Below are 27,230 nucleotides of genomic sequence, written 5' to 3' on the forward strand. Positions count from 1 at the left end.
TGACATAATTGTGCAAGTTTTTCTGAACTCTGCATAAAAGTTTTGAGAGCCTCAGGAATTTGCCTGCGGACATATCATAATTTGGGCATGCATGAGTTGGTTAGGATTTTTGTTGTGTTTTGTTAAATTATCTAGAGAAGAAAAAGTTAAATCACCATAGATGTTCCAGTCTATTATATTGCACTAACTGGCTAACCTTGTCAGATATTTGCAAACTGCTTTAATTTTGCTTTATGGACTTTTCGTTCTCACACGAAGGTTCTTATTTATTATGGGCATTTTCAAACGTGTGTGACGTAGTATGGAGCATCATCAAGTATTCTCAAGCATGCAGCTTCTAGGGAAGAGTTTGGTTGGTCATAAAATCCATAATAACGTTTTCTTTCCATGTTATTTTAGGTCTCTTAAGAAAAACAGTATTCACAGTCTTTCAGATAAAGTTTTCATCAAATACACAGAACTTAAAAAGATGTAAGTAACTATTAATAGTGTTTTTATGGGAAAATCTATGGGATGTTTTGTTTAAGATGTTTTTAATCTAAGAGTAAAATGAAGTATAAGGTTGATTACCTTTATCATTAAAGTTATTTTTCTAAATGTAATTAAGATTAGACAATAAAGCATTGAACAGTATGCTTTCTTTCCATTTCATAATTTAAAATAACAACTGGTTTTACTTAAACCTTCCGTAGAGAGTTAAACTGGATTGAGCATCTCAGTAAGAAAATACATAATTCCACGGTTTTACTCCAGATCATTTGGAAAATGACATTGCCGATTCAGAGGCACTAGATGCACTTTTTAACCTGGAAGAGTGTTAGCATAGACAAGAACCATCGTTTAAAACATACAATGATAGGATATGGACTGTCTCCCAGGACAAAAAGAGCAAAAACACGATCTTGGTGAAATCGGTGATATTAGCATATCTGAGGAAAGAAAATAACAAATAGGACAAGGTCAGCCATGAGAAACAAAGTGTCAGGATGCTTCCAGCATCATCAGAAAAAGAAAACCAGAATCTGAGAGATACAATCCCTAGAGATAGTCTCTGTTGGGGGGCAGGGATGGATTGTGCATCTCCACCATAACTCCCATGAACTTTACTGTGACGCTGTTCATATCAAGATGGAGAATGTCTTTGCTTTGATTCCCTGCTCATCAATCAACCTTATGATGACTAATTAACTTCCTAAATTATTCATACTAAAGTATCTGGGAGGTTACCTTGGATGGGGAATAATAACATTCTAATTAGTGGAATGGAATACATCCTATTTAAATAAAGCAATTAGGGCATTCCCTGGCAGTCCAGTGGTTAGGGCTTCACACTTCCACTGCAGGGGGCATGGGTTCGATCCCTGGTCGGGGAACTGAAATCCCACATGCTGCACGGCGTGGCCAATAATTAAAAAGATAGACAGATAGGTAAATAACTAAATAAAGCAATTAAATACTCAACCTCTTGAGAGTTTGGTTACTCTGTGTCAGTCCCTCTGAGCCTGAGTCACTCTGGGATAATGGAGAGGTCAACTTTCTGCGCTTGCCAAGGTGGTCATTAGACTAGATTAGAAAATTAGCAAGACAATGTTGTAAGGCCCCTAAGTAGTACCATCATCTTACAATTTTGCCCTTTAACGTTCAGAATAGAAGGGAAAGTTTCTAGAAATGTGATATATATGAAAATCCAGGATAGAAAAGAATCTGATCCTTTGCTGATACTGGACAAACATGTTTGGTTTGAAATGCCATCAGCAGTTCTGTGCTGCTCATGTATTTGGGTACGGACTCCCTTATACAAGAAAGGAAGTCCCTGAAGGAAGTCCATTAGCGAGGAAGCATCTTGTGTGAGCATAGAGCATCATGCCTGTGTTTGATTGTAGCCTCTGTGATTCAGTGAGCTCCTTCTTCTCCATCCTGGAGAATGTGGTCCTGTTGTTATTGTCCCCTGGAGCAGCTATGCATTGGCTCTGGGGTTCCAGATTCCTCTAGAGAAGAAATCTTAACTATACTGCTTCTGGTCTTACTGGAAATGCTTAGAATCACAGCCTGTGCATTTCTACAAATCAGTATTGTCCTTGCGCTCCCTGAATAATGCTGAAGGGAAGAAAACTAAAATAGCCTAGCAGAAAGGAAGGAAAAATATTCATGCTTTAGAGTAGCTGTTTAAAACTATTATCTAGAGTCATAGAAGTCTTATGAATTCCTAATTAAGTCTTCTCATTATTTACAAGGTAACTAAAGTCTGCAACAGTTAAATGACTTACCTAAGATCTACAACTAACTAGTAGAAGAGCTAGAATTTACAGCCCATATCTTCTGATGCCCAGTGCAGTGTTTATTCTACAATAACCAGAAACCTAGAGATGGAAAGAAATTGCTCTAGCATCTAACTGAATCTTCTACCAACACATACTCTTCTGTCCCACGCAGGACTCCCTTCTATATCTTTTGCCCCCGAATTTGGGGAAAGCTGACTTCTGGGGAGGCAGAGGTATCACTAGAAGGTTAAGCAAGGAGATTTAAAATTAGACTTCACAGGCCAAGTCCTTCCCTGGCCCACTGATTCATAGCTTTGTTCTAAGCCTGAGAAAACTTAGGTACCACATCATAACCTGAGTACCACTCAGCAGGGCTTCTCTGAATGCAAGCTGTTATTTGATGCTTTCGAGGCAATTTGATTCTCCCAGAGACTCAGAGAGAAAAAAATTACAAGACTCTTATCAATAAACATTCACCAAGTGTCTCTTAATGCAAGGCACATGAAGGGGGATTAAACGCCATTTCTTACATCCATCTACCACTTTTTAAAGTTGACAAAGACTTCCAACATTTGGAATTCTCATTTGGACTTTGACCCTCAAGGTCTGTGAGGTAGGGCAGACAGCGTCAGGTTCCTTTCAGGAATGAGGAAACCATCCTTGGGGAAGAAAGGTTGTTTGTCCAAAGTCAGCCAGCTGACAAGTATTAGAACTTGGCTTCAAAGCCAGACCTCTGACTGTAGTCCTCTGGAAGTCCACCCACATGGGCCAATCTCAGAATATTGTTACCATCGATGAAAGTGTCCAGAAAACAAACTTTGGTTTCAAAATAACCGAAGTTCTTTATAAACATTATTCAAATATCCTAAAGCAGCTCATAAGCCCAGCAACTCTTCTTTAAATCTCCTTCCCCTCCCCCATCCCGTTTTCATACCACTCAGCTCCTCCCGTCACTCTCCGGAACCCGCAGAAAAATCTCCCCAGTGTCAGCAAGCCCTTGTCCTGTCCTGTCCCTTCCTGATCCTTCATTACAACAGTCCAAACAACCAACGTAGCAAAACACAAACCATCCCCAGGAAGAGGTGTCAGGGGAAGGAGGAAACTAGATGGACAGCCCCAGAACTCTTGGTAGAGACAGCAGGAGGGTAAAAGCTGGCCAAGCCCACATGTTCGTTCATTCTTTCAACAAATATTTATTGATACCTATGAGGTGTCAAGGATATAGCGGTAAACAACACATATGAAAAGCCCTCTCCTCAAGGAGCTCAACTTCCAATGGAGAAAGATAAAAATGCGTAGTGTGTTAGATGGTGATTATGGGGGAAAAAAATAAACCAGGAAGGGAATTAGGAGGTGCTGAGGGAAAGGAATTTCAAACGATATGCAAATAAACTGTCCTGTCATATAACTCTACTACCTCCCAAAACATCTGAAAAGCTCCCCTTGATTCTGGGCTTTACCCCAGGAGACTGATCAGAACACACCCAGTAAGTCTTCTATGTAACTCCTCTGATATTCAAAGCTGGCCATTATCACCATGCACCCCACCACAGGTTTCTCCCCATGCAGCCTCGAGTCCTTAACTTCTTCCCCAAAGGGCCTGGTTTCAAATCTGTTTGTCACTCCGTATATGGTCACCTACATATTCCTTACGTGTAGTATCTAGAATAAATGTAATATTATCACTTGTATGACACATACAAGGGCAGAACAGGGGGAAGCTAGCAGCCCTTCCTTTCTAAACTCCTTATGCCCTAAGGTTACGTTTGTTCTTTTTGTGGCTACTTCATACTCTTAACTCCTAGTGATTGTGTCTCTAAAATCCCTCATCCTGTACCATATGCATAACTGACAAGTGACAGCTTCTCCATCCTGTACTTGTGCGCTTAGCACCTGAGAGCTAGTTGTGACACTTCAGATTTATCCCTGTTCAGTTTCACCCTGTTAGATTCAGCTTTTCTTACCAGACTAGGAAGATCTTTTAGGCTCATCCAACAGATTCACTCTTCATCCCAGCACTCTGTCATCTAAAAATAAGATGAGCCGTCTTTACCTAAGTCATGGAGCAGAATATTGAGCAGGACAGTGCCAATATTCTTTATTTTGTCTATAAAAGCATCATAAAACCACTTAATCAATGCCTGGTAGACATATAAGCAAAGTCGACCACACATTTTTATCTAATCAGTCTTTGAATGAAGAAAATCAAGTTGGTCTGACGTGCCCTGTTTTTCGTGAACTGCCCTGTTCCTGTTCTCTCTGAGGTGCTCACGAAGCAGCATCAGAATATCCTGTCCTACGACCTCGCCCAGAACCAACTTCAAGCTCATCCAACTATAGCTTGTGAAATCGACTTACCTTTTGGAAAATCAAAACGGCATTTGCCCCCTTTAATTTTCCAGCCGCTCTTCCTTTTTCCAGATTCCATTGATCACGACTGAGTGTATGCATTTTCAGTGTTTCTCAGTTTCTAGGAGAAATTGTCCAAACCAGAGGCTTTAACTCATTTTGATTAACTTATTCTACCATTTTGGGATTTCACTGCCACAATGCTGTATCCTATTTATTCACTTCAGTCCTGAGATCACCTTCGTTGACCAAGAAGACAAGAACAATGTAGGAGTTGAGAATTTATATTTTTTTATTATTTCATGATAATATAAAACATGTCCCACACAGCAGGCTTGGGCTTTTCCTTAGCATTTTCTTGTTTCCAAAATATAACTAGAAATTCATTTCTACTGCCCATTGTATTCTTCACTGTCTGAGTTTTGAACATGTCTTAGGTCATTCTTTCAATTATGATTCCATTTTGTGAACCCCTCACCTTCATCCTTGGACTTTGAAGAAACCCCTTATTACCATCCTATCCTCTTCCTGGACTGGATGGTCCTCTGGCTCTCTCCTAGTACCATGTACCGCCACTGCCAGCACCCCTCATTGTCACATACGCTGAAACATATATGAGGATCAGTGTGCATTTGTTAAAGGAATGATGTGTAGGACTAACACACAGGGCTAAAGAGAAGGTGGGGCGCATCTTCAGCAAGGAGGACCAAAAAAGCATAAGCAGAAACACTCAAAGGATGTTAGGAAGAGAGTGACCAGCGAAGTTTGTCTAAAGGAAAAGAGTTCCCACAGGACTGATGGAGTGTATGCTGGAGAGGTCATTGAATCATGATTCTAGGGCCTTTGAACGCTAGGCTAGAGCATCTGGGCTTTATTCTGTTTGACCAGGGAAAAGACATGCATGAATATGTGTTTTAGATTGTATTGAGCTTATAAAGTTGATATGCATCTTTAAGTTGTATTGGGATATATCCTAAGGGATCACCCAATTTAACGTCAAGTGCGTCTCCGGTCTCGCATGCTCTAAATATTCACAGTGAAATTAAGGTCATTTAGGCATCCAGAAAAAGAAATTCCTAAGTCAAAATAAAATGTTAATTGCTAGATGAACAAATGTCACTTATCTGAATGCTTTCACTAGCGATCAGTTTATTCTTTTTAATATTCTTTTAAGCTTTCTAACATTAGGGGGTAAGAAGCAATTTAAGATGATCTTTGAGAGAAAGAAATAAAATACAGTTTATGAACTTGACCATAGTACTTCATCACTGCTACCACGGAAACCAACAGCAGTTCCTCTCCTCACTGTGACATAAATTTTATTTAAATTAGGAATTCCTTCTTAAACTGGGTTCCTGTTCAACGCAATCATTGGCAACAAAATGTAATTCAAGGAGTCTGCCTGGCTCGTGAATACAAAATGTTGCATTAAAAAAATAGCCTATAAACATGCATGCCATTAAAGCATTTATTTGCTTTAGTTTCAGGTACATAAATTCCTGGCGTTTCTGCTTGAAAAGTCCTGACAGCTGAAACAGCAGGAATTCATGAACCAGTAAGTTATTCTTAGAAGAACCATTCAGTGTAAAGTGTATCAAACGGGCTCATGTCTCAGCTGTGAAGAAAAAGAGGACACCACTTGCCAAATTGTCATGTTTCCAAATTTCCCCTCATATTCACCAAGCTACTATTCTGTAAAGAAGAAAGCAGATACTGAAAGATCAAGTTAAAAAATTCAGCAGCCTAAGTCTGAGATGAGAGACCTGGGACTCTAGTTCTCCGTGGGGTGCCAGCAAACTGGCTAAATAGAAGACTAGAGCTTCTTTATTATTTAAGACGTTGGAGTCTTAACTGGTGTCAGTGAAGGCAGATAGACTGAACATATCGGGTGAGTCGTGCAGATCAAAGGCACAAGGTCAAATTCACAGTTTACAACTGCCCCCATCTCTTCAAGACTGACAGCGTGTAGGTAAAATGCGCAGTGCACTTCTGACTTAATTATCTTAAATGAAATGTAAATAACACTAGTTAGGTAGTAAATTTTATACTTAAGAGGAACTTCAAATATGTAGATTATGGTATTATATTCTTTTTCTATTTTCATTTGCTACTGTAATATAATTCACCATATTAACTTTCATTACATCACTCTAAGGGCTCTGAAAATGCTAAAACAGATATTGATATGTATGGGCTCATTCTATTCATAGCAGAACTTTAAAGCAAAAGCAGAATTTATGCTACAGTGTGAAGCATCTCCTTACAGACATGTTGCAGCAGGGAGAGGGGGATGGAATGGTACGAGTTCTTACAGGGTTTCAAGTTTACTTTGTAGGATTGAAATTGTTGCTTTGTGTGTCACTATAATGGTAATGCATGTGCTCTGTAGTAAGCAGCTTTTCCACATGGTGGTACACAGAGAAAATGACAATATTTGGGTTAAATATTCAATATTCGTAAAATATTTGGGTTCAATATTTGGGATAAAAGATGGGTTTGTTAATAACTGGAAGCTAATCTTGGCTTTACTTTGCCACCTTGTGGGCTGAGGACATCGATATCCCAGCACAGCTACAACGCAGTCATGACTCAAAGGCTGGGAAGCTTCGCTGGGAATAATTGTGGTGTAACAAAATTCAGAGTACAGCCAGCTGCTGAACAAGCAAAAGATCTACCAGTAGTTTTGCAGTGAAGTATCACAACAATGAGAAAGTGTAAAATATTTTAGGAAGCAGTGGCGGTCCAGTGGTTAGGACTCTGCACTTCCACTGCAGGGGGCATGGGTTCAGTCCCTGGTTGGGGAGACTAAGATCCCACAAGCCACGTGGCCAAAAACAAAACAAATCAAAACAAAACTTTAGGACCCAAATCAAATCAAAATAAGAGATAGGGAAGCCACTCAGAAGATTATGTAGACCTTAGTTACTATTGATAGCGTGAGTATTTCCTGCCTAAAGTTCTTTAGAAAATATGAAATCAAGGCTAACCTCCCATTGTATTAATATACTGAGCACAGGAAATGGAAGTTGTTTGCTTAGATACTCCTGAAAGTGCTATTATTGAATCCATACACTCTTGCTAGATTGCTTCAGCGGTTAAGTAGCTCATGGCCCTGTGGGCTGAAGTTGGTACACTGGCCCCAGTTCAGCCACTGATGCCATTTGCGACCTTGAGCCCCTCTCTAACTAGCCGCACCCTTCTTACTCTGCATCTTGAAACAGAGCGAGACTTGCCCTCACCTCGTTTCGTGGGAATAGAGTGAAGAGAAGTGAGGAGTTGAAGGTGGAACTCTGTACTGAAAGAGCGAGAAAGCTTGGCAGTGAGAGCCTGGCTCATCTCACGTGGTGGGCAGCTCCTGCGTGTCACAGAAGGGCGGCCACCAGAGCGCCAGTTTGCAGAAATAAGACTAGTTCTGTCCCCACACACAGCATACTGGACCTCAGTGGTTCAAGTCAGAGATGTCGGGGTCTCATTGCACGGGCGCTGTCAGGACAGCAGGCACAGCCTTCTCTCATTGGCAGTGCTTCTACCTCCCAACGTGAGAATAAGACAGGACTTTGTGTGCCAGGTGCACAAATTGTCTTTAGGTGAAGAAACCACCTAACAAATACATGAACCATAATCACATGGCTCTTCTATCTTATTCCTACCAGATTCCTTCAGCATAATTGTATTAGACATATATCCAGGAAAGCATTCTTTGGATTACATAATCTGCAAATACTGTGAGTAACTTCTTTATGAGTACAATATTAAGTAACAATTAAAAGGGTAGAATGAATGGTACTTTTTTAAAGGCTCGACTTTGGATGTAGAGAAATGGGAGAAATAAGTTTTCACAAAGTACAGTGTAATTAGTTATTACATTGAAAGAACTGCTAAAAAATTCCAAGTTTTACCCGAAGACAGGTGTAAGGCTCTCTTTAATCTTGTCTCCTCAAGTTTGGGTCCTTTCCACAAATAGAAAATATATAACTTACCTATACACTTTCTTAAACTGTTAGTCTACTAAGGATGTGACCAAAAGGACAAAAGCAAAAGTCACCTCACATATTTATTCTGCCGTTATACTCTAACATAATATAATATCCCAATACATTGTCTTTGGCGACTTTCCTGGTCCTGACCCTGGTGCTTGTCTCACTGGGCTTTGGGTTATCTGTATCTCCTGCCTGTTCTTTGATCTTCTGGCCTCTGCTCATCCAGTAGAGTGCTTTCAGAAACAGATGTCCAGTAATTATACGTGACTAAAGTGGAGTATTAAGTTTGCCTCATTTACTCACCCGTGCTATTTGTAGATATCTCAACCACAACTGCATTACAACTCTCAGACCTGGAGTATTCAAAGACTTACATCACCTAACTTGGCTGTAAGTATTCTAGCTTTTCCTTCCCTCGGATCACAGTCCTAAGGATAGTCATCAAGGCTCATAGTTTCCATGTGTTTATGTATCTTGTTTATTATACTTATTTTTCTGCTTGCCACATAACCTGGAGCATGTTACCCAAGCAGTTCAGATAATGGCTTGCCAAATGGTGGTTGTGTGAAGAGAAATCACTGCTACGTTTTTTCAGGTGACCTCTGCGCCCAGAAGTCGGCTTGCTAAGTCATCCATCCACCTGGTGTTTACCTATAGCAGGGTGTCTCAGCCCAGCTCTACTGGCATTTTGGCCCAGATAATTCTTTGATTGTCGGAGGCGGGGGGGGCGTGCATTTTAGGATGTTTAGTACCATCTGTGGCCTCTACCCCACTACCCCACTAGATGCCAACAGTACTCGTTCCCAGAGTTGTGACAATCAAAAATGTCTTCAGACAATCCCAAATATCCCTTGGGGGAAAGAGTGCCCTCTGTTGAAAACCACAGACCTAGAAAGTAAGCAAGATAAGGCCTTTTTTGATTTCCAGAGAATTCATAGAAAAGACTGAAAATATGTGAGCTTGTTGTGTTTCATCACTTATCAAGCTGAGCCACCAGCTCCATCCTAAGGAGTCTCACATCAGAGATCTGTGTTTTCATCAGGAAGAATGAACAAAGGGCAGTTAGAAGGCTGTGTCAGTTTTCCCATTTTCTGTAGGCCAGCCTGGTCTAGGGGAAAGAGCTAGGACCTCAGCTTTATCCAGATCCTTGTGTATGCCATGGCCCCATGCTTAATGTTGCAGACAATTTTCATGATCTTCCTAGGCCTCTTTTTCCTCATCTTTATAATCATTCCTTTTTTCTAAGAGGGATGTTGTGAGAATTAAATCATATAACATATATAAAGTGTCACATGCAGAATGCCTGGCATATAGTAGGTGCTCAGAAGGCCCCTTCTCCAAATCCTACCCTCAGGTACCTCTGAAAGTAAGAGGAAATGGTACCTGGCTTCAAAGGCAACGAGAGAAAAGAAGGCATATTTCCTCTTATCTATTTTTTTTTCTAGGAAAATACCATATAGAATTAAAAACAGTGATTTGAATTTATAAGTCTTTTCACTCTTTCACCCTCAAAGCTTCAAATAAGTTCGTTTGCATAGGCCCCACTAATTACATCATTTAAACGCCGTGAGACCAAGGAACCATTTGTGATTTCCTAAGAATTTTTTTTCATTCATTTTTCATTCGGTCAATCAGTAGGTCAAAGCATTTATGGAGTCCATGATCAGCCAATAGCTAAGTGCAGCTTGTCTGGACCCAGGAACCCAGAGGTGAAGGTTCTTAAGTCCAAAGGGAGGTGGATACAAGGAGCAAAGACCATCGGGATGGACGTGAGAAATCCTGGGATGGGGATTATGGGGGTTTGGAGGAAAGTGCTGCCCCAGCCACGGGGTGAAGGAAAAGCTCTCTGGGAAGAGCCCTGAGCCAAGTGTGGACAGACAGGAAGGAGGAGAACAGGTGTTGGGGGGAGACAGGATTGACACGGCCTTTTATTTCTTCCTGATTTAATTTCGCAAATGTATGTAACATTGGAAATGTTTGTGATACGTTTTGTCAGAATTCTAGATGACAATCCCATAACCAGAATTTCACAGCGGTTGTTTACTGGATTAAACTCCTTGTTTTTCCTGTAAGTATTCATCTACCTTTTAATCCACCTGTCTATAAATTGCAATGACATCTAAAACTAGCTTACAAAAAGAGCTTTAAGAAAATCAAGCCCCCTAAAATTTATACTAGTCAAAACCTTTCCTGTATTTCAAGCCACAATTACTGTTGCTACTTCCTGTCCATGACTCATGATATATTTTAAGCCGACTAGTTCAATTCCTTTTGATCTCCTTTAATTCCCTTTAGTCCTAAGGCATGTTCTGTTTTGTTTTTTTAAGGCATGTTTTTATTTGCAGTGGTTCACCAAAGATAGTATTCATTTTTATCTCCTTACTACATTTAAATTTGTTAGAGTCTTCCAGGGGTTCAGCTCCAACTACATTTTTAACAAAGGAAAACGTGTCTTTATCCAGCAAGAGTAACTGAAAATTCCAAAATCTTTGTCTTAGCAACTAAGCTTTTCTCGTAATTACATTTTCAGTGTTTATTAATATACTGGGATGATTTAGCAGCAGGGGATTATTACGTTCCTTTACAGTTGATCATACAGCATCATCAATTTTCCATTTGTGAAAAGGGACCGCAGTATCATGTTAGTCATACAGCTTAACATGCTCATGAGTTGTTTTCTTCCCCAAATGCCTCCCACTATCACTTCTTAGATTTCATGCAGTTTCCAATGTGGCCTTTTAATATTGTAAATGATTAACATTTCTCTTAAAATGAAACTTTGGATGTGTGATGCTGGAAATGATTGCAAATTTGAAGTTTACAAGGAAAATTACCATGAACTTCAAAATTATTACCCAGTATATACTTTTGTTTCATCTCATAAAGTCAAACTGTTTCATATTTATTCTTAGGTTATGTATCGCACTTATGCATTCATAGTTTCTCTGACATCTGCTCCCTTATCCATGCCACACACATATCTAGAGACCATTTTGAAGAGGTAGTTATGTTTGTATTCTTCATCCTGATATATTAATTTTAGCATACAAGTTCCCAAACTGTGGAAATAGTAAAAATACTGTTCTTAAAGTGGCATATCATTTCGTTTCTAATTAATCTCTTCTTTGTGTAAAGGTCTATGGTGAATAACTACTTAGAAGCCCTTCCCAAGCATATGTGTGCCCAAATGCCTCAACTCAACTGGATGTGAGTATACACTTAGCAGCTAATTTGTTATTCGCCCAGATTCAGGAAACTAGCCCTGAAGTTAATTCACAATTACACAAAAAGCTCATCTCTGCTTTTCTTTCTAAAACCAAAATCTGATCATGTCACTTCCAGGTTGAAGCACCTGGGAATCCCCACGGGTGTGAGGGTAAAGTTCAAGCCTCCCAGTTTAGCACCAGAGACCCATTGTCCTCTATCCCTGGTCTCTTTGCCAGCCCCTTCTCCTCTTGTGCCTTCCTTTCAGATACACCAAACTACTGCTCCTTCAGTCAGTTCCCTGAACACATGTTGTTCCTTCAACTTGAAAGGTCTTGCTTCTTTACTCTCCGACATTTCCTTCAAAAATCAATTTAAGCGTCACCTTCAGGAAGCCGTCTCTGACACACCCACCAGTTCAGTGGCTGCCTCTGTGCCCCGATTATGTTAGGAGAGCCTCCACCACGCCTCCCCTCCTCCCACTGCACTGCTGTCTCAGGGCACTGTCATCATAGAACCATCTGTTTACCTGTTTATCCCCTACCGTTCAGTAAATTCCGTGATTTTATACCCAGCACAAGGATCAGCACATAATAGTGCTCAAAAAGAACTCTGTAAATGAACATGCTAAACCATTTCCACTCCTTGGTAGCTTTCGACCAATACACATTTAAGCCATTCATTTGGTTTCACCACCACTACCCACCATTCCACCATGTTCATATTCACGGTCTCCTGAGACAGGCAGGATTGGCACAGGAGCGACTTCCTGTGCTGGGAAAATGCCAGTTGTACTGTCCCCCCAGAGCTCTCCCCATTGTCAAATCAGGGGACTCAATACCCATAATATGATAAAATTTTAGTACCTCAGCTTTGGATCCTCTCTGAATTAGCCTAACTTGTTACAGCACTATTAGATGACCTTGTGTTTATTTACTGACTTAAATTATTTACATACCTTTATCAAAAGGCTTTTAAGGCAATGGGGGTCTCACGTAAGTGTGCTAAATGTTAAAAATGGGAGTGATGGGACTTCCCTGGCAGTCCAGTGGTTTAGACTCCATGCTCCCAATGCAGGGGGCACAGGTTTGATCCCTGGTCAGGGAACTAAGATCCCACATGCTGTGCAGAACTGCCTTAAAAAAACAAAGGTGAGGGGGGGGAAATTGATGATCTGAAAAACATGAGAATAAAACTCATTAAGAATAGGTGGGAAATACTTAGAAACTAAGCAAGTACATCCACACAATGGGAAAGCAACAGGAAGGAGTAAAGTTAACAGAAAAATATCAGGCCTCCAGCCTGTACCCATCCCGTCCCCAAAATGGGCATCAGCAACGAGGAGGAGACCCGGAAGCAACATCCAAGCCCTGGGTTCTGGGGACACTCATTTTCACTCTAGGCTCCCACAGGCACGAGGGAAAAAATAGACACTCAGTGAAAAGATGTCATTAGCAAGATTGGCTGATCACAAATGAGAGCTGAGAGGTCAGACCCAAATCGCCCCAGTTCAAAGGCAGAAAAAACCCCGCCCTGGCCACGCTTCTCCTCCCTCACTTGCTATCAGCTAGGACTGTTGCTCACAACTGCAAAGTGTTATGAGATGTAAAAACATTTTCCCTATTCTACTGAACAATATTTAGACTTTCAAGGGACTACACTGTTTATTATTTGCAATTGCTGTATTTTAAGAGTGAAGAAAATAGTTGAGTTCCTGCAAGACCTCCAAGATGGCTTTAAAATAGGATTTTAAAGGCAATGACAAAGGAACTGGTGATATTAACGTGAACGTGAGAAAGGTTCAGGGGCAGCAAAACAGCTATTGTCGTGTACGGGAAGCCTGTAGGAAGCCAACGGTAAACGGAATGAGGAGAGTTGGCAGAAGAGCTGATCCTCTCCTTCCTTGGCGCTGCTGGAAGCGGCCATGTCAGAGTGTTCCTGAGGTTGTTCCCTGACAATGTGGGTGCTGCTGTCATAAGGTTCACCTTGGCAGAACGTAATCTCTCCACCAGTGCTTCTCCAACGTCAGTGTACAGCACAGGCAACGCAAAGACTTAGGACAGACCGCTGGGCCTCAGTCCTAGGGCTTCTGATTCAGTGGGTCTGGGGTGGAGCCTGGAAATCTGCATTTTGACAAGTTCCCAGGTGATGCTGGGACCCAGGACCCTCTGAGCAGCACTGCCCTCAGCATCAGCATCACGGAGGGAGGTAGAAAGAGCCGGCACTTGCCTTCACACAGCTTGGGACTCGCCATCCTGACTCTGGCATCCAGTATTTGGTAGACAGTTTGGCCTGAGTTTCTCCTGCAGCAAAATAGAGACACATATCTACCTGACCCTGGGGGAGGGGAGGGGAGAATATAGCGATCTACGATGCCACGACTAAGTGTCTGGGCATTAGATTCAGATGGGTCTGAGTGAGAAGGTCAGTTCTACCCCTCAATAGCTGTGTGACCAGAAGAAAAGTAAATTTCCAAGATCCTCGGATTCCTCCTATGTTAAATGGGAGGTAATGATGCCAACTTTGTGGGGGTGTGTGTTATGCACTCAGAACAGTACCTGACACTATAAAAGCCCAATAAATGGGAGTTACTATTATTATAGTACAAATTTTATGCTAATTAATAGCATGGTATCTGGCACAGAGACACATTCACTAAATGGCGGGCTGCCCTTTCGGTCAATTTTATTAAGTTCTAACACTAATTAGAAGGGGAAAAAGACGCAGAATATTAATTATACTGACCCTGCAATAAGTAGGAGGAAAGCCTAAAATTTGGAATGAAGTAAAAATAAAGTTCAGAGCTGTTGTATCACCAGAAACTGCCTTTAGACATATGATTTGTGCAAAAACATTAAAAATGTTTTTCCTCCATGCCTTTTAGGGATTTGGAAGGCAATGGAATAAAATACCTTACGAATTCCACCTTTCTGTCGTGCAATTCACTCACAGTGCTGTAAGTATACAGTGTAATTCAGAAAATGAGGGGAAACCCAGTAGCTTTGGAAATCGAAAGAAAATATTGGCAAGGAATTTTAGAGTATGTTTTATTTACAGCCTTGGTCTGAAACTGCAGTACTAGAAAATGTACACATGGATCTATTGACTTGGATGGTAGGGCCAAGCCTTATGTTTAGCTGCCAACCATTTAAGCCTCCTTCTTTCTGAGGGCAATCATCGTTTCTGTGCACCCTCTCTGCTGAACTTGTACCTAACCCCATGGTCAACAAGGAAATGAGATAATGTATGTGAAAGTGGTTACTGCTAATAACACTTATCACTTGATGTCTCTCTCTTTAAAGAAAACAAAATTTTATGCTAAAGAGAAGAGCCTCTAATGTATTCTGATTGGCCAAAGGTTCTGCCTGGTGATTCTGATTGCTGACTGTGTTTTTTATGGGGGCAGGAAGGCAGATGGATCGGTTAATTGGCACATTTGCACTGGTAAGCTTAAAAACACAAGAATGTGCTTTTGTTTTCATCATAGTTCTCCATATATAGTAAGTACTTAGTAATGTTTGTTGCTTGGATGGGTGGTTGGAAAAGAAGAATCAGAGCACATCCATTTGTAGTAATCGAACCACTTTTCTCCAACAGACTAAGAGATAAGGCTGTTGCCAGGTTGCAGATTTATCAATCAGATTGAAGATTAGCATATTAAGTAAGAAAAGAGGCTGTCCCACATAGGAGATGCAAAGAGTTTATTCTTTGTCTCACGGATAATGAGAGAGAACACTGGAAGATAAACAAATACCATCCACACCTCCTATTTGCCGTACGTACGCGGGCCTCTCACTGTTGTGGCCTCTCCCGTTGCGGAGCACAGGCTCCAGACATGCAGGCTCAGCAGCCATGGCTCACGGGCCCAGCCGCTCCGCGGCATGTGGGATCTTCCTGGACCAGGGCACGAACCCGCGTCCCCTGCATCGGCAGGTGGACTCTCAACCACTGTGCCACCAGGGAAGCCCCACGCCTCCTATTTTATAACACCATGTAGCTTTTGAATCACCTTCATACTCATTATCTCATTTGTTTACACCCCTATAAGGTAGTTAGCTGATGACCCCCTCTTTTTTGCCGTTTGTCCTGGAGGATTCCATTTCTAGACAGAGGAAATGTAAAATCACTGTTCCCCCACCAAATTTAAAATTTGTTTGTGGCCCAGATGGGGTTGGTTCAAGCTTTGCTCTTTTTCTGGACTTCTTCTTATAAGGAATGTGCCTTACCCAAAGATCGTCTCAAAGCCTTCACAGAACTATTAACAGGGTCCAAATTTGACTTTGCGTGTGTGTATGTTGGGAAAGAAACACTTTCTAAAGTAATCAGAATCCAAAGGAAGTGCAGCTCCGTAAGCCACACTCAGCAGCTCAAGTTCCTTCCGGGAGCATGTCCTGGAGAGAGCCTATGGATACATCCTCTGGAAGAAACGCCTGCCTGTGTTCCACACCAGAGCATGCCTTGCTTTGAGACTTCAAAGGAGGCTTATTAAATTACACGTGGATCAGTGGCATCTCCCAATGAGAACTGATTACTACAGCAGACACAAATCAACAGTGCTGACTCTTACCATGTCTTACAGGTTTCTGCCTAGAAATCAAATTGATTTTGTTCCAGAGAAGACATTTTCTTCATTAAAAAATTTAGGAGAACTGTAAGTAGCGTTGTCTACTAGGAAAATATGATTTTGCTTCTTCAGGATTACAAATCTAAATGACTAGTGAGACTGCTTTTCATTAGTGGCAATCAAAATCCCGTAGACTACTGGATATTCAAAATCAATTAAGAAAACCAACATTATCCTAAAAGCAAATTAAAAATCAGACAGTGGGCTTAATATGGATTTAGCCTACTCTAATTTCTCTGCCCATTTTCTTTGACTGATTTCATACATATGTGTGTTTGGGAGTAAATGAGTTTTCCATGGCTCCTTAAGCTCAGGGATTCTCCTCTCTAATGTCTGGAGTACAGTTAATTCTCAGTACGTGCTTGCTGAATGAATAAATGACTGCAATAATATTAATCAATCATAACTAAACAAAAGAATGAACATGCTTATGATCCCTTAAGATATTATGACTTCCAGAGCAGATGACGCAACTAGAAATGTCTAGAAAGAGGCTCATTGCAAAATATTCAGAGAGCTCATGTACATTTCTCTGTTCAAACATATGTTGTGTAGATCTAAACCTTTTGAAACTCATCTGTCTTGCTATTAATTCATCGCTACCTGCAAAATGGTGCATCATTGGCATTTAAAACTGTCTGTTACATTACAAATAGTGGTGATTAGGGTAGAGATCTCCTCGTCCTGATCTGAAGTCTAAAAATTGGAAATGAATTTCTTAATCACCTTCTCCCCCATTCTTTATACCTTGCTTTGAAATCCAGAGGGGACTGTGAAAAGTAGTTCAATAAGAGGAATTTGAAAAACAATGCACAAATAATTAAGATAATTTAATCTAATGAATGAGTATCATAAACCAAATCGACAAATATTTAAGTGCCTATAATGCGCAAAGCACCACATTAGAACCAAAATATTAGCATTCTGTGGCAAGAAATTAAAGACAGCTCACTCAGAAGACCTCACTGCTTTCTCACAGGGGCATTCCTCATCAGACCTTGGAGGATGGATACAGATTTGGGTTACGGGGGTGGAATGGAGGAGTAGCCCAGGACAAACAGGAGTGTGTTTTTATACAAACTAAAGGAGACAGTGGTATGGAGTCCACATTCTGAACATTTTCCTAATCCTCTTCTTATACTACACTTAGGCAAAGCCAACCCCCTGCCCCCGCCAAAATAAAAGAGCCTAAATAAGAGACGCTACCTTTCTTCTTTTAGGACCACCAGTAATTCATTCCAATCCAGATAGCACCAGTATGCTAGAAGAAATTCAGAACTCAGTAGAATTAACTTGAGCAAGGCATTTACGTTTCTTAAGTTTACAAAAATGTTAGATAATTTTACTGTGCCCTCTTGACCACAAACCCCTTCTGGAGAGGAATAAGCACTTAGATGAGGCCACTCAGATCCTTTTCGCACAGAAGACTGTACTTTATTTTGCAAGGTAACACTTTGCAGGGCGTTCTCCGGGCGTACAAGGTCATCGTCATTTTGTTTTGTTGTCACTCTCCCTCTGATCTGTGCACACCCGTGGCTTTCTTCTGTGCCATAACCCACTTGTGCTCCTTGCATCCGGAGCACCAGATCAGAACACCAGCTGGCAGGCTGTCTACACTTGGATGTCATGATAGTCCCTCAAAATCTATTTGTTTAAGTTAATTTGCAGATGACCCTTACCCCACAGCCAGCTTCTTCCCCTAGGCTTGTCTGTCTTAGTGGAATCTGCATTCTTTCTGGCAGCCTGGCTAGAAGACTGTTCCCTTTCCTTCTAACTCTCTTTACACTTGATGTCCTATCAGACCGTAAACCCTGCCAGTGCCTCCTTCAACCCGTATCAGCTCTCACCTGGTCCAGGGTCACAGCCTCCTGCCAGGTCTCCCTCCTCTGAATCTCTGGCATTTCATCCTATCTTTCATTCTTCGAACAGAATTATCATCCCATAACCCAGGGCATATGTTCCCACTGTCCTGTTTAACATTCTCCTTCCTTGTTGCCTGCCATAAAGCAGAGTCCTTGACATAATTCTCAAATGTTAACGTTCAGAAGAATCACAAGGAATGCTGGCTTTAAATGCATGTTACCAGCCTCCCTTCCAGAGATTCGGGTGTGATAGTTCTGGAGTGGCACCAGGAAAGTGCTCTTATTATAAGCATCTTCCTTGTTTCCGATGCCTGAACTGCACTCTGGGAAATACTGCCTTGGAATGCATTCATGGCCTTCCCATTTTGTCTCCAGGCTCTTTTCCAGGCTCACCTCCTCTACATCTCCCCATCCTTTCTATCCTCCACGCACGTTGGACGACTTGCTGACTCCTGGAGATGTCACTGACTTCCAAGCATCTGTTTCTCTGGTCCTGCGTAATCCTCACTTGAAAATCTGCTCTTGTTTGACTCCACCTATAAAAATCATCAAACTTTGCTCAAACGCTTCCTAATTTCCCAGGCCAAGTTTGATGATTCCTTCCTCTGTTTTTCCTCCGTACTTGTGTAATAACACTTGTTTCATTCTTTTGTTTCATAATCTAGTTGTTTACTCTAACTGTAAGCTTTTTTAGAGAAAGAACTAAGTCATAGTTATTTGTCGCTCCCATATATCCATCAGGAGCACCAAAAAATCAAAAATAGATTAAGATCTTTTGTTTGACTCCTAGGCTATTTCACATCTGTTTCACTTTTAACATCTTTTCTGGCTTAGAGGATATTTTGGACCCTTCAAGATTCCTGATTCCTTCTTATCCTGACAAATCTCTTTTTCCCATTCTGTAGGGATACTGCCCTGCAATTCTTTCTGGATTGGACAGCCCTATTATATTTAGATCTCAATTCTCAATTTCTTCTAAAAAAGAAGTACCATATAAAAGTAGACTAAAAATATGTGAACTTATCCATTCAAGATCATCTGGGCAGATATTATGTGGTCAAAACTCTCTTAGTTGGAATGCAAAATAAGTGGAGACATAGGTCTTGATCTCAGAAAGCTTCTAATGTAGTCGGATAAACAAGATATCCCATACATGAACCGGATAGGAATCACAGAAACAGTGAATGGTTGAAGGTACAAAGAGTACCTAAAACAGAGGGAATTAATCAAAGTAGACATTGAAGCCATGTTGGGAGTGTGTTGGGGAGGGGCTGAGAGGAAATTCCAGATGGGAACTGGGTGAGCAAAATGTCACCTATCTGAAAGCGATGGAGGACATATCCATTTGGCTGACACACATGACTTTGTTGGGTAACAAGCTATCAGTTTGGTTAAATTGGATTGTGTTTTCTGTTACATCAAATGGGATGATGACAGTTGTGAGGAGTGATAACTATGTCATTTATTTCCAATGTAATTGCTTTGGGGTTTCACTGTCACCAACAGGGACCTGTCTAGCAATATGATAATGGAGCTACCACCCCACATTTTCAAAGACCTGAAGCTTCTTCAAAAACTGTAAGTCCTTCTTCCCACTGTCATCAGATTTAAATGGCAACATCTTGAGTTTCCAAAATAATAATATCCTCATGCTTCTTTCCTCCTCCCTTCTAATGGTACAAAAGGAATCTGTCGTCCAATCCTCTTTTGTATCTCCACAAGAACCAGTTTGAAAGTCTTAAACAGCTTCAGTCTCTGTAAGTCAAGTGTAACCATATGTTGATTATAATTTTAGTGTGTGTGCTTTACCTAGGACCACATTTATTTTCAAACAGGTATTTGACACACAGGAGGGCTTTTAATTTGAGCATGCGTCCTCAGACAGTTGTTAATATCATGATTACCATCAAGTATGTACCGAATGACAACAAAATCTCATTTTTTACCATTCAGTGTGTGTCAAGACCATTTCTGTGTTTAAAGCTACATATAGCTCCTTCCTGAAAACAGGATTCATATGGAAAAATCTCTTACAGTTTTCACAAAGAATTAAATTTGCAATAGTTTTGTTACTAAGCGGTCGGTAAAAAAAAATAGCAAATTATATAAGACCTCTACTTTTTCACTTTTTCCCTTTCTTCTTTCCTACAACAGTCTACTTATACCAATCCTCAGAGCATGCTTTTTACTTTTCAATCAGTAAAGAAAATATTATCCCATAAATATGAACATTCAGACAATTAATATTGTTTAGTATTTTAAAATTTCAAACATACTAGATTTTAAATGGTCCCAAGAACTCTGCCAGTTGTTCTTTGAACCGCATGGGAGTTCCTCTCCCATGAATAGCCATTGTTGGTTAAAGTTTGGTTTTCTTTTCCCCACAGAGTGCATATTACTTTACCTCATCCCAGCCCAAAGCCTTTCTTCATTTAATTCCAAAGACCAATCCTTAATGTCACTTTTTATTCTTGCGAAATAGTTTTCTGTTGGAAATTAATACAAGATTTAGATTCTCAATAGATATTAGTGAACATCCAGTGATGAAAAAGACTTGGTTCCTGCTCTTATGAAGCCATAAGATGTGGAGAAAATGATCTTCCCTTCACTCACTACGTACTGAATTCCGAAAGGCAAAGTATCAAGTTACACATCGTGCCTTTCTGAAAAGTCAAAGTAGTAACTATTTACCCCATACTTCCCTTTCTTCATTTCTTTTCTTTCTTTATTGTCCCATTTTCTTTTCTCTAAAGATTCATTTACACATTTATTTTACAAACATTTATTAGCCACCAACTTAATCATAGCACTGTCTTGGGCACTCAGTGTATAGTAGCCTCTGCTCTTTTGAAAACCACAGGCTATTCATCAAATAATCACATAATCCATGTAATGGTAAAATTGTGATAAGTTCAGGAGAAGCTAGAGACCAAAAGAAAGAAGTGGGGGCGGGGGGCGGAATCCTTTAAAAAGGACTCCAGAGTTTCCTGCAGGAGGGGCCCTGTGATGATTCAGTGGTAGAATTGTTTCCTAAGTCTCATTTCTGACCACCAAGGCCCTCTATAAAGGACTCAGTATGCAAAGGAAAACTCAGAACCTTGTCCAGAAATCCTTATTCAGATTTGCCCAAAAGAAGCTGAGTGAGAATCAAACGTCTTTCGAAATAAGCCTTTAAAAAGCAAAAGGTTTCTATCTTTTTAGATTATCCTCTTTCCGTCTATGTTTCCTGAGAACATGGCAGACTCCCCCTAATTCATGCCATCCTAAAGTGTCTTCTAAGAATCCATATTTGAAGAAGCTTCTGGATAAATGAGGAGTGTTAGGGGTTATCATTGGAGCCCCGTGTGGACATTTTATGGGGTTGGAGGAATTACAGGAATTGTGCTTCCCACTGTTGTCTTAGAAAATGATTGTCCTGAATCGGAGCTCCTTTGATAATTACTTCCATGGTTTTCTACCTTAAAGATACATAGGCCAGGAAGAAATTACTGTGTTTAAATCCAGATTCTGACAAAACTCAGGCTGATAATATCAAGTCCTGTCTGAAACCCTCTAACTCATATTTCGTGGTTTATAAAATCAAACTACAGAGCCAGTTCCACAATCATACAAATCACAACTGTCGTTTTTCAATCAAAGAAATGAATGAACGTATTTTATTAGAAGGTTGTTCTGCATATGAAAGTGATAAATCAGCTCCAAGTTACCGGAGGCATAAATAGAAATGGCAGTTTTCTAAGACAGTTTATTGTAAAATTTTCATCTTAATTTGAATTTATAACAAGATTTTAAAGCATGGTTTTTAAGATTGACCAAGAATACAATGATTTAAAAGTTAAATCCTAAAAACATGAAGCCTATTGTGCATATTTTCCAGAGACCTGGAAAGGATAGAGATTCCAAGTATAAACACACAAATGTTTCAGCCCATGAAGAATCTTTCTCACATGTACGTATGTATGAAAGAATGGGGGAAAAAGTATGGTGAAATGTTGCCGATGTTCTCTTTTAAACTGTCTGATGTATCACTGCAATGTGTTTTTTTTTTTAGTTTATTTATTTATTTATTTATTTTTGGCTGCATTGGGTCTTCATCGCTGTGCGTGGGCTTTCTCTAGTTGTGGCGAGTGGGGGCTACTCATTGTTGCGGTGGCTTCTCCTGTTGCGGAGCACGGGCTCTAGGCGTGCAGGCATCAGTAGTTATAGCACGCGGGCTCAGTAGTTGTGGTGCACGGGCTTAGTTGCTCTGCGGCATGTGGGATCTTCCCGGACCAGGGCTCGAAGCTGTGTCCCCTGCCGTGGCAGGTGGATTCTTAACCACTGCACCACCAGGGAAGCCCCTGCAATGTGTTTTTATGCAAGAAAAGTCTTTTTATTGAGAACTTTTAAATTTTGTCACCTTTGGTCCCTGTTCAAATAGAGCTCAATATTATGATGTGCTGATATGAATGATACTTCTCTCTGGAAACATGCTGTTTATCCAGTTGAGGCCCAATAAGAGATTAGGGTACCAGAATGCCACATATGACACAAGATGAGGTCACTGGCTAATGGTACTCAGGAGACCTGGAAACATTAATTCACCTCACATGAGTGAGCAGTCAGCTACTCTAAGTTTTGAGCCCTTAAGAGGAAAGGTGCTATGTAAATTCCAGGTGTTGTTTCTGTTACTGAGTGCACTGCAAAACGGAGGTAATTAATCTTTATAGTAGGTCTGATAAGTCACGTTAATATATTTGGCTAAAGTGCACTGTGTAAGTTGTCTTAATATAGGAGTTTATGACATGATCATTTGTTTATCAACTGTGTAATCTAATGTGTTCATGACTTCAGAAATCAACCATTGTTATCCACAACAATAGGGAGGATTCGATGTAAGATATCAAGTTGTGATCAGCAAGGGGCTGAAATGGTTGGTGTGAAGGAGACCTTTTGGGAGAATATTTTGTTTATGTCTATGCGGTGGGTGTGATTACCCAAAGACAAGTATTTGATGTATATCCACATGGTTTTCATAACTTCTCTTTCTGTGGCTCTAGTAGGTAAATATTTCATGAGGCTATCATTTCCTTGCTGCAGGCAGAATGTGAAGTCTCCTTAGAAAAGAGAAATTCAACCTTTGTAGAACTTGATGGAGAAGCTGCTGCTCTAAATATGAACCGCAGGCTGAGGTCAAGAAGGACCCAACAATTAACAGAAAATGTGTGAACTTAGTTACTTCCCTACTAAGTGACCTAGCGATTCTTCTTTCATCTTCCTTGCCCATCATTTATTGAAACACGTCCACCTGCCAACCAGCGTCCTGGTCCCAGTGGGAGGAGAGGTTGGACCACCATAAGCTACTTGAGGGCAGGGATAGCCTTCAGTATCTCTGTGTGACATACCCAGCACTAAACCATGCATCATTCATTTGCCATCTAACAAGTATTTGTTGAGTACTTCCCTCATGCCAGGGAGAACACAGGGATGAATGGGAGAGAGAAGTGTCTGCCTCACGGAGCTTCCATTTAGCTTTGGGAACCAGAAAGTAAACTAGTTGACAAATTAATCATTAAGAAATGCTGGGAAGAAAAGTATAGCAAGATAAAGGGAAGGAAGGAGGATGTAGGTAGTTCACCTAGAAGTCAGAGATGTGACAGTCAGGCAGCCCTGAGTGGAAGGAGACAATTCTTCCTGGAAGATTCTTCCAGCAAGAGAGAAAAGCAAAAGCACTGCACTGAGAAGGGGGTGAGCCTGGCTTGTTTCGAGGATTAGAAGGGAGCTGACGTGTCTGGGTGGAGTGAGCACGGACGGGAAGCACTGAGGCGGATCAGGGCAGCCGGGGGTCCAATCATGGGAGGCCTGGAAGCCGGGGCAAAGTAAAGCTTTCTTTTTTTTTTTTTCCCTGCCTCTCATTTTTTTTTCAAATTTTCTTCTACTTTATTTTTATTTTCACTTTTTTACTGTGATATAATTGACATACAACATTATGGTTTCCTGTGTACAACGCAATGATTCAATATTTGTATATATTGCAAAATGATCACCACAGTGAGTCTAGTTAACAGCCGTCACCACACATTGTTACAAATTTTTTCTGGTGATGAGAACTTTTAAGATCTACTCTCTTAGCTACTTTTAAATATACAAGACAGTATTATTAACTATAATCACCATGCTGTACCTTATCTTTCAAATGTTTTTAAATTGTTGTATTATATTGAACGTCAGAAGTTTTTAAAAAGTGCAGAGGATATAGTATTCATATGTTGAGAACATTGGCTTTTTAAAATAAAACAGTTAATTGCTCTTCTAATTGTATCCAATGGAATTTTTTTTACCAAAGCAATTTTATCTACATATATAAATATAAAAAATATATAAACAAACTTTCTTTAACTTGCTAGTTTAGCAATTGACTGGGCAGATGACAAAAAAATATTAGATGAAGAGAAAAGAACTAAAAGAGGTGGTGAACGAGTATAAAAATAAAATGAGTTTTATGGGAGAAAATCCTAAACATAACAGGTTTGGAGAATGGCAGTAAACCAAATGATCTCCCCAATTCCAGCCCTTCAAGATTCCACACACTTAGACCATAAACACATTGATCACAGACAGGCCTGTATTTTTCTCTGGAAATGGAAATGGTCTAAGTCCTTCCAGGCCCTATTAAGGAATCTGTGTTTAAGGCAGCTGCTTCTCCTCCTCACTTCAATGAGACTGAATTCTCCTAGTCTCAGGGGCCTTCCCTTCCTGCCTGTATCAGGGAAAAGAAGGCTAGTTTAAGTGAATATACTTAAAACTAAGTACAAGACAGGAATGTTTTTGTTTGTTTGTTTGTTTTGTTGTTGTTGTTTTGTTGTTGTTGTTTTGCGGTACGCGGGCCTCTCACTGTTGTGGCCTCTCCCGTTGCGGAGCACAGGCTCCGGACGCGCAGGCTCAGCGGTCATGGCTCACGGGCCCAGCCACTCCGCGGCATGTGGGATCTTCCCGGACCGGGGCACGAACCCGTGTCCCCTGCATCGGCAGGCGGACTCTCAACCACTGTGCCACCAGGGAAGCCCAACAGGAATGTTTTTAGTGAGCTACTCCGTGGGTCCCTTATATCCCAAACTGAAGCCCCTGAATGTTTGCTAAAGATCAATTTAACAATGACAATCTACTTTTTTGTAATACCCTAGACAATCACCCAATGTGATGGGGAAAAGTAGAGTCCTGGAGATTTCCCATTCTCATGTCCTCCCCGACTCACCTCAGACAAGCCACAGCATATACCTATGTTCTTTAGGTTCTTCACCTTTAAAGGAAGAACACTGCCTAGAGTAATGTAATATTTAATGAAGAACTCTGTAATTACGTAATCACTACTAAACAAAAATAACCAAGCCTAGGGGCTTCCCTGGTGGCGCAGTGGTTGAGAGTCCGCCTGCCGATGCAGGGGACACGGGTTCGTGCCCCGGTCCGGGAAGATCCCACATGCCGCAGAGCGGCTGGGCCCGTGAGCCATGGCCGCTGAGCCTGCGCGTCCGGAGCCTGTGCTCCGCAACGGGAGAAGCCACAACAGTGAGAGGCCCGCGTACCGAAAAATAAAATAAAATAAAATAAAATAACCAAGCCTAGTGAAGCCACATACCTAACACAGCTGCAGCCCCAATAGGACTGCAACTGTCATTTCTGTGTCATTGCTGTAAAGTGACTCTTTTTTCCCTTTGACTTTAGTTATTTCAAAAACTTTCGATACTGCTCCTATGCTTCCCATGTCCGAATATGTATGCCCTTGACTGACGGCATTTCTTCATTTGAGGACCTCTTGGCTAACAATATCCTCAGAATATTTGTCTGGGTTATAGCTTTCATAACCTGCTTTGGAAATCTTTTTGTCATTGGCATGAGATCTTTCATTAAAGCTGAAAACATGACCCATGCTACGTCCATCAAAATCCTTTGTTGTAAGTATGTTTCCTATATAAATGAATTAAGGATATCTTCGGAGAGCTATGCTCTAGATTATATTGGCATTCAGCAGATGGCGTTTAATATGAATTATATATGCTGGGCAGTTTTTTTAAGTATGAAGGTACTATTGTTCTCTTTGGCTACTCTTTTCTGGATTGCATGAATCTGCAGTGAGTTATGTCTTCGAAATGGGGTAACAGGGAGCCAGTGAGTTAAGGGATGGATTATAGAGGACAGGTTGTGGGTTACAGAACTATGTTTTGTTTAACCTTCAATTGCAATAGCATCCATGCTCCTCAAGCCCAGAAAATTATTCCTTTTATTAACTATGTTAGTAATATTTTTTACTGTTTAAAACCTAGACCTCCCCATACCCCTGCAAATTATCTTCCCACCACCATTTTTTTCAAAATTGTAAAACAAAGATGCAGTGTAGTACTTAAGACATAGTACACCTTTTGAAGTCCATTGGCTTCTAGGCACCATTGTAGGTTTTCCGTTAGTTCATTTAATACAGGAAGAAGGAAGCAGACCTAAATCAGAAAACTAAGACAGAGGTGCTGGAACTACCAACATACATTCTATGACTCTTCAATAGGTGCGGACTGCCTGATGGGTGTTTATTTGTTCTTCGTTGGCTTCTTTGATCTAAAATACCGCGGGCAGTATCAGAAGTACGCGTTGCTGTGGATGGAGAGCTTACAGTGCCGCCTCCTGGGCTTCCTGGCCATGCTGTCCACCGAGGTCTCCGTCCTCTTGCTGACGTACTTGACTTTGGAGAAGTTCCTGGCCGTCGTCTTTCCCTTCAGTAACATCCGTCCTGGAAAACGGCAGACCTCGGTCATCCTCATTGGCATCTGGATTGTGGGATTTTTAATAGCTGTGATTCCATTTTGGAAGGAGGATTATTTTGGAAACTTTTATGGAAAAAATGGAGTATGTTTCCCACTTTATTATGACCAAACAGAAGATATTGGAAGCAAAGGGTATTCTCTTGGAATTTTCCTAGGTA

The 27,230-nt window shown here is 40.8% G+C and overlaps 1 protein-coding gene across 1 annotated transcript in view; it reads left to right on the forward strand.

Moving 5' to 3' along the window:
- Positions 1-27,230, forward strand: part of RXFP2 (relaxin family peptide receptor 2) — a 61,506-nt gene that overhangs the window by 22,870 nt on the left and 11,406 nt on the right. Inside the window, 12 exon segments of the mRNA XM_032611354.1 lie at positions 400-471; positions 8,264-8,335; positions 8,909-8,980; positions 10,587-10,658; positions 11,726-11,797; positions 14,679-14,750; positions 16,374-16,445; positions 19,787-19,858; positions 19,966-20,037; positions 22,158-22,229; positions 25,982-26,211; positions 26,817-27,227. Of these exon segments, the coding sequence (XP_032467245.1) occupies positions 400-471; positions 8,264-8,335; positions 8,909-8,980; positions 10,587-10,658; positions 11,726-11,797; positions 14,679-14,750; positions 16,374-16,445; positions 19,787-19,858; positions 19,966-20,037; positions 22,158-22,229; positions 25,982-26,211; positions 26,817-27,227 (1,361 nt within the window).

Source organism: Phocoena sinus, chromosome 18 (assembly GCF_008692025.1).
Source record: "Phocoena sinus isolate mPhoSin1 chromosome 18, mPhoSin1.pri, whole genome shotgun sequence".
NCBI classification, from domain to species: domain Eukaryota; kingdom Metazoa; phylum Chordata; class Mammalia; order Artiodactyla; family Phocoenidae; genus Phocoena; species Phocoena sinus.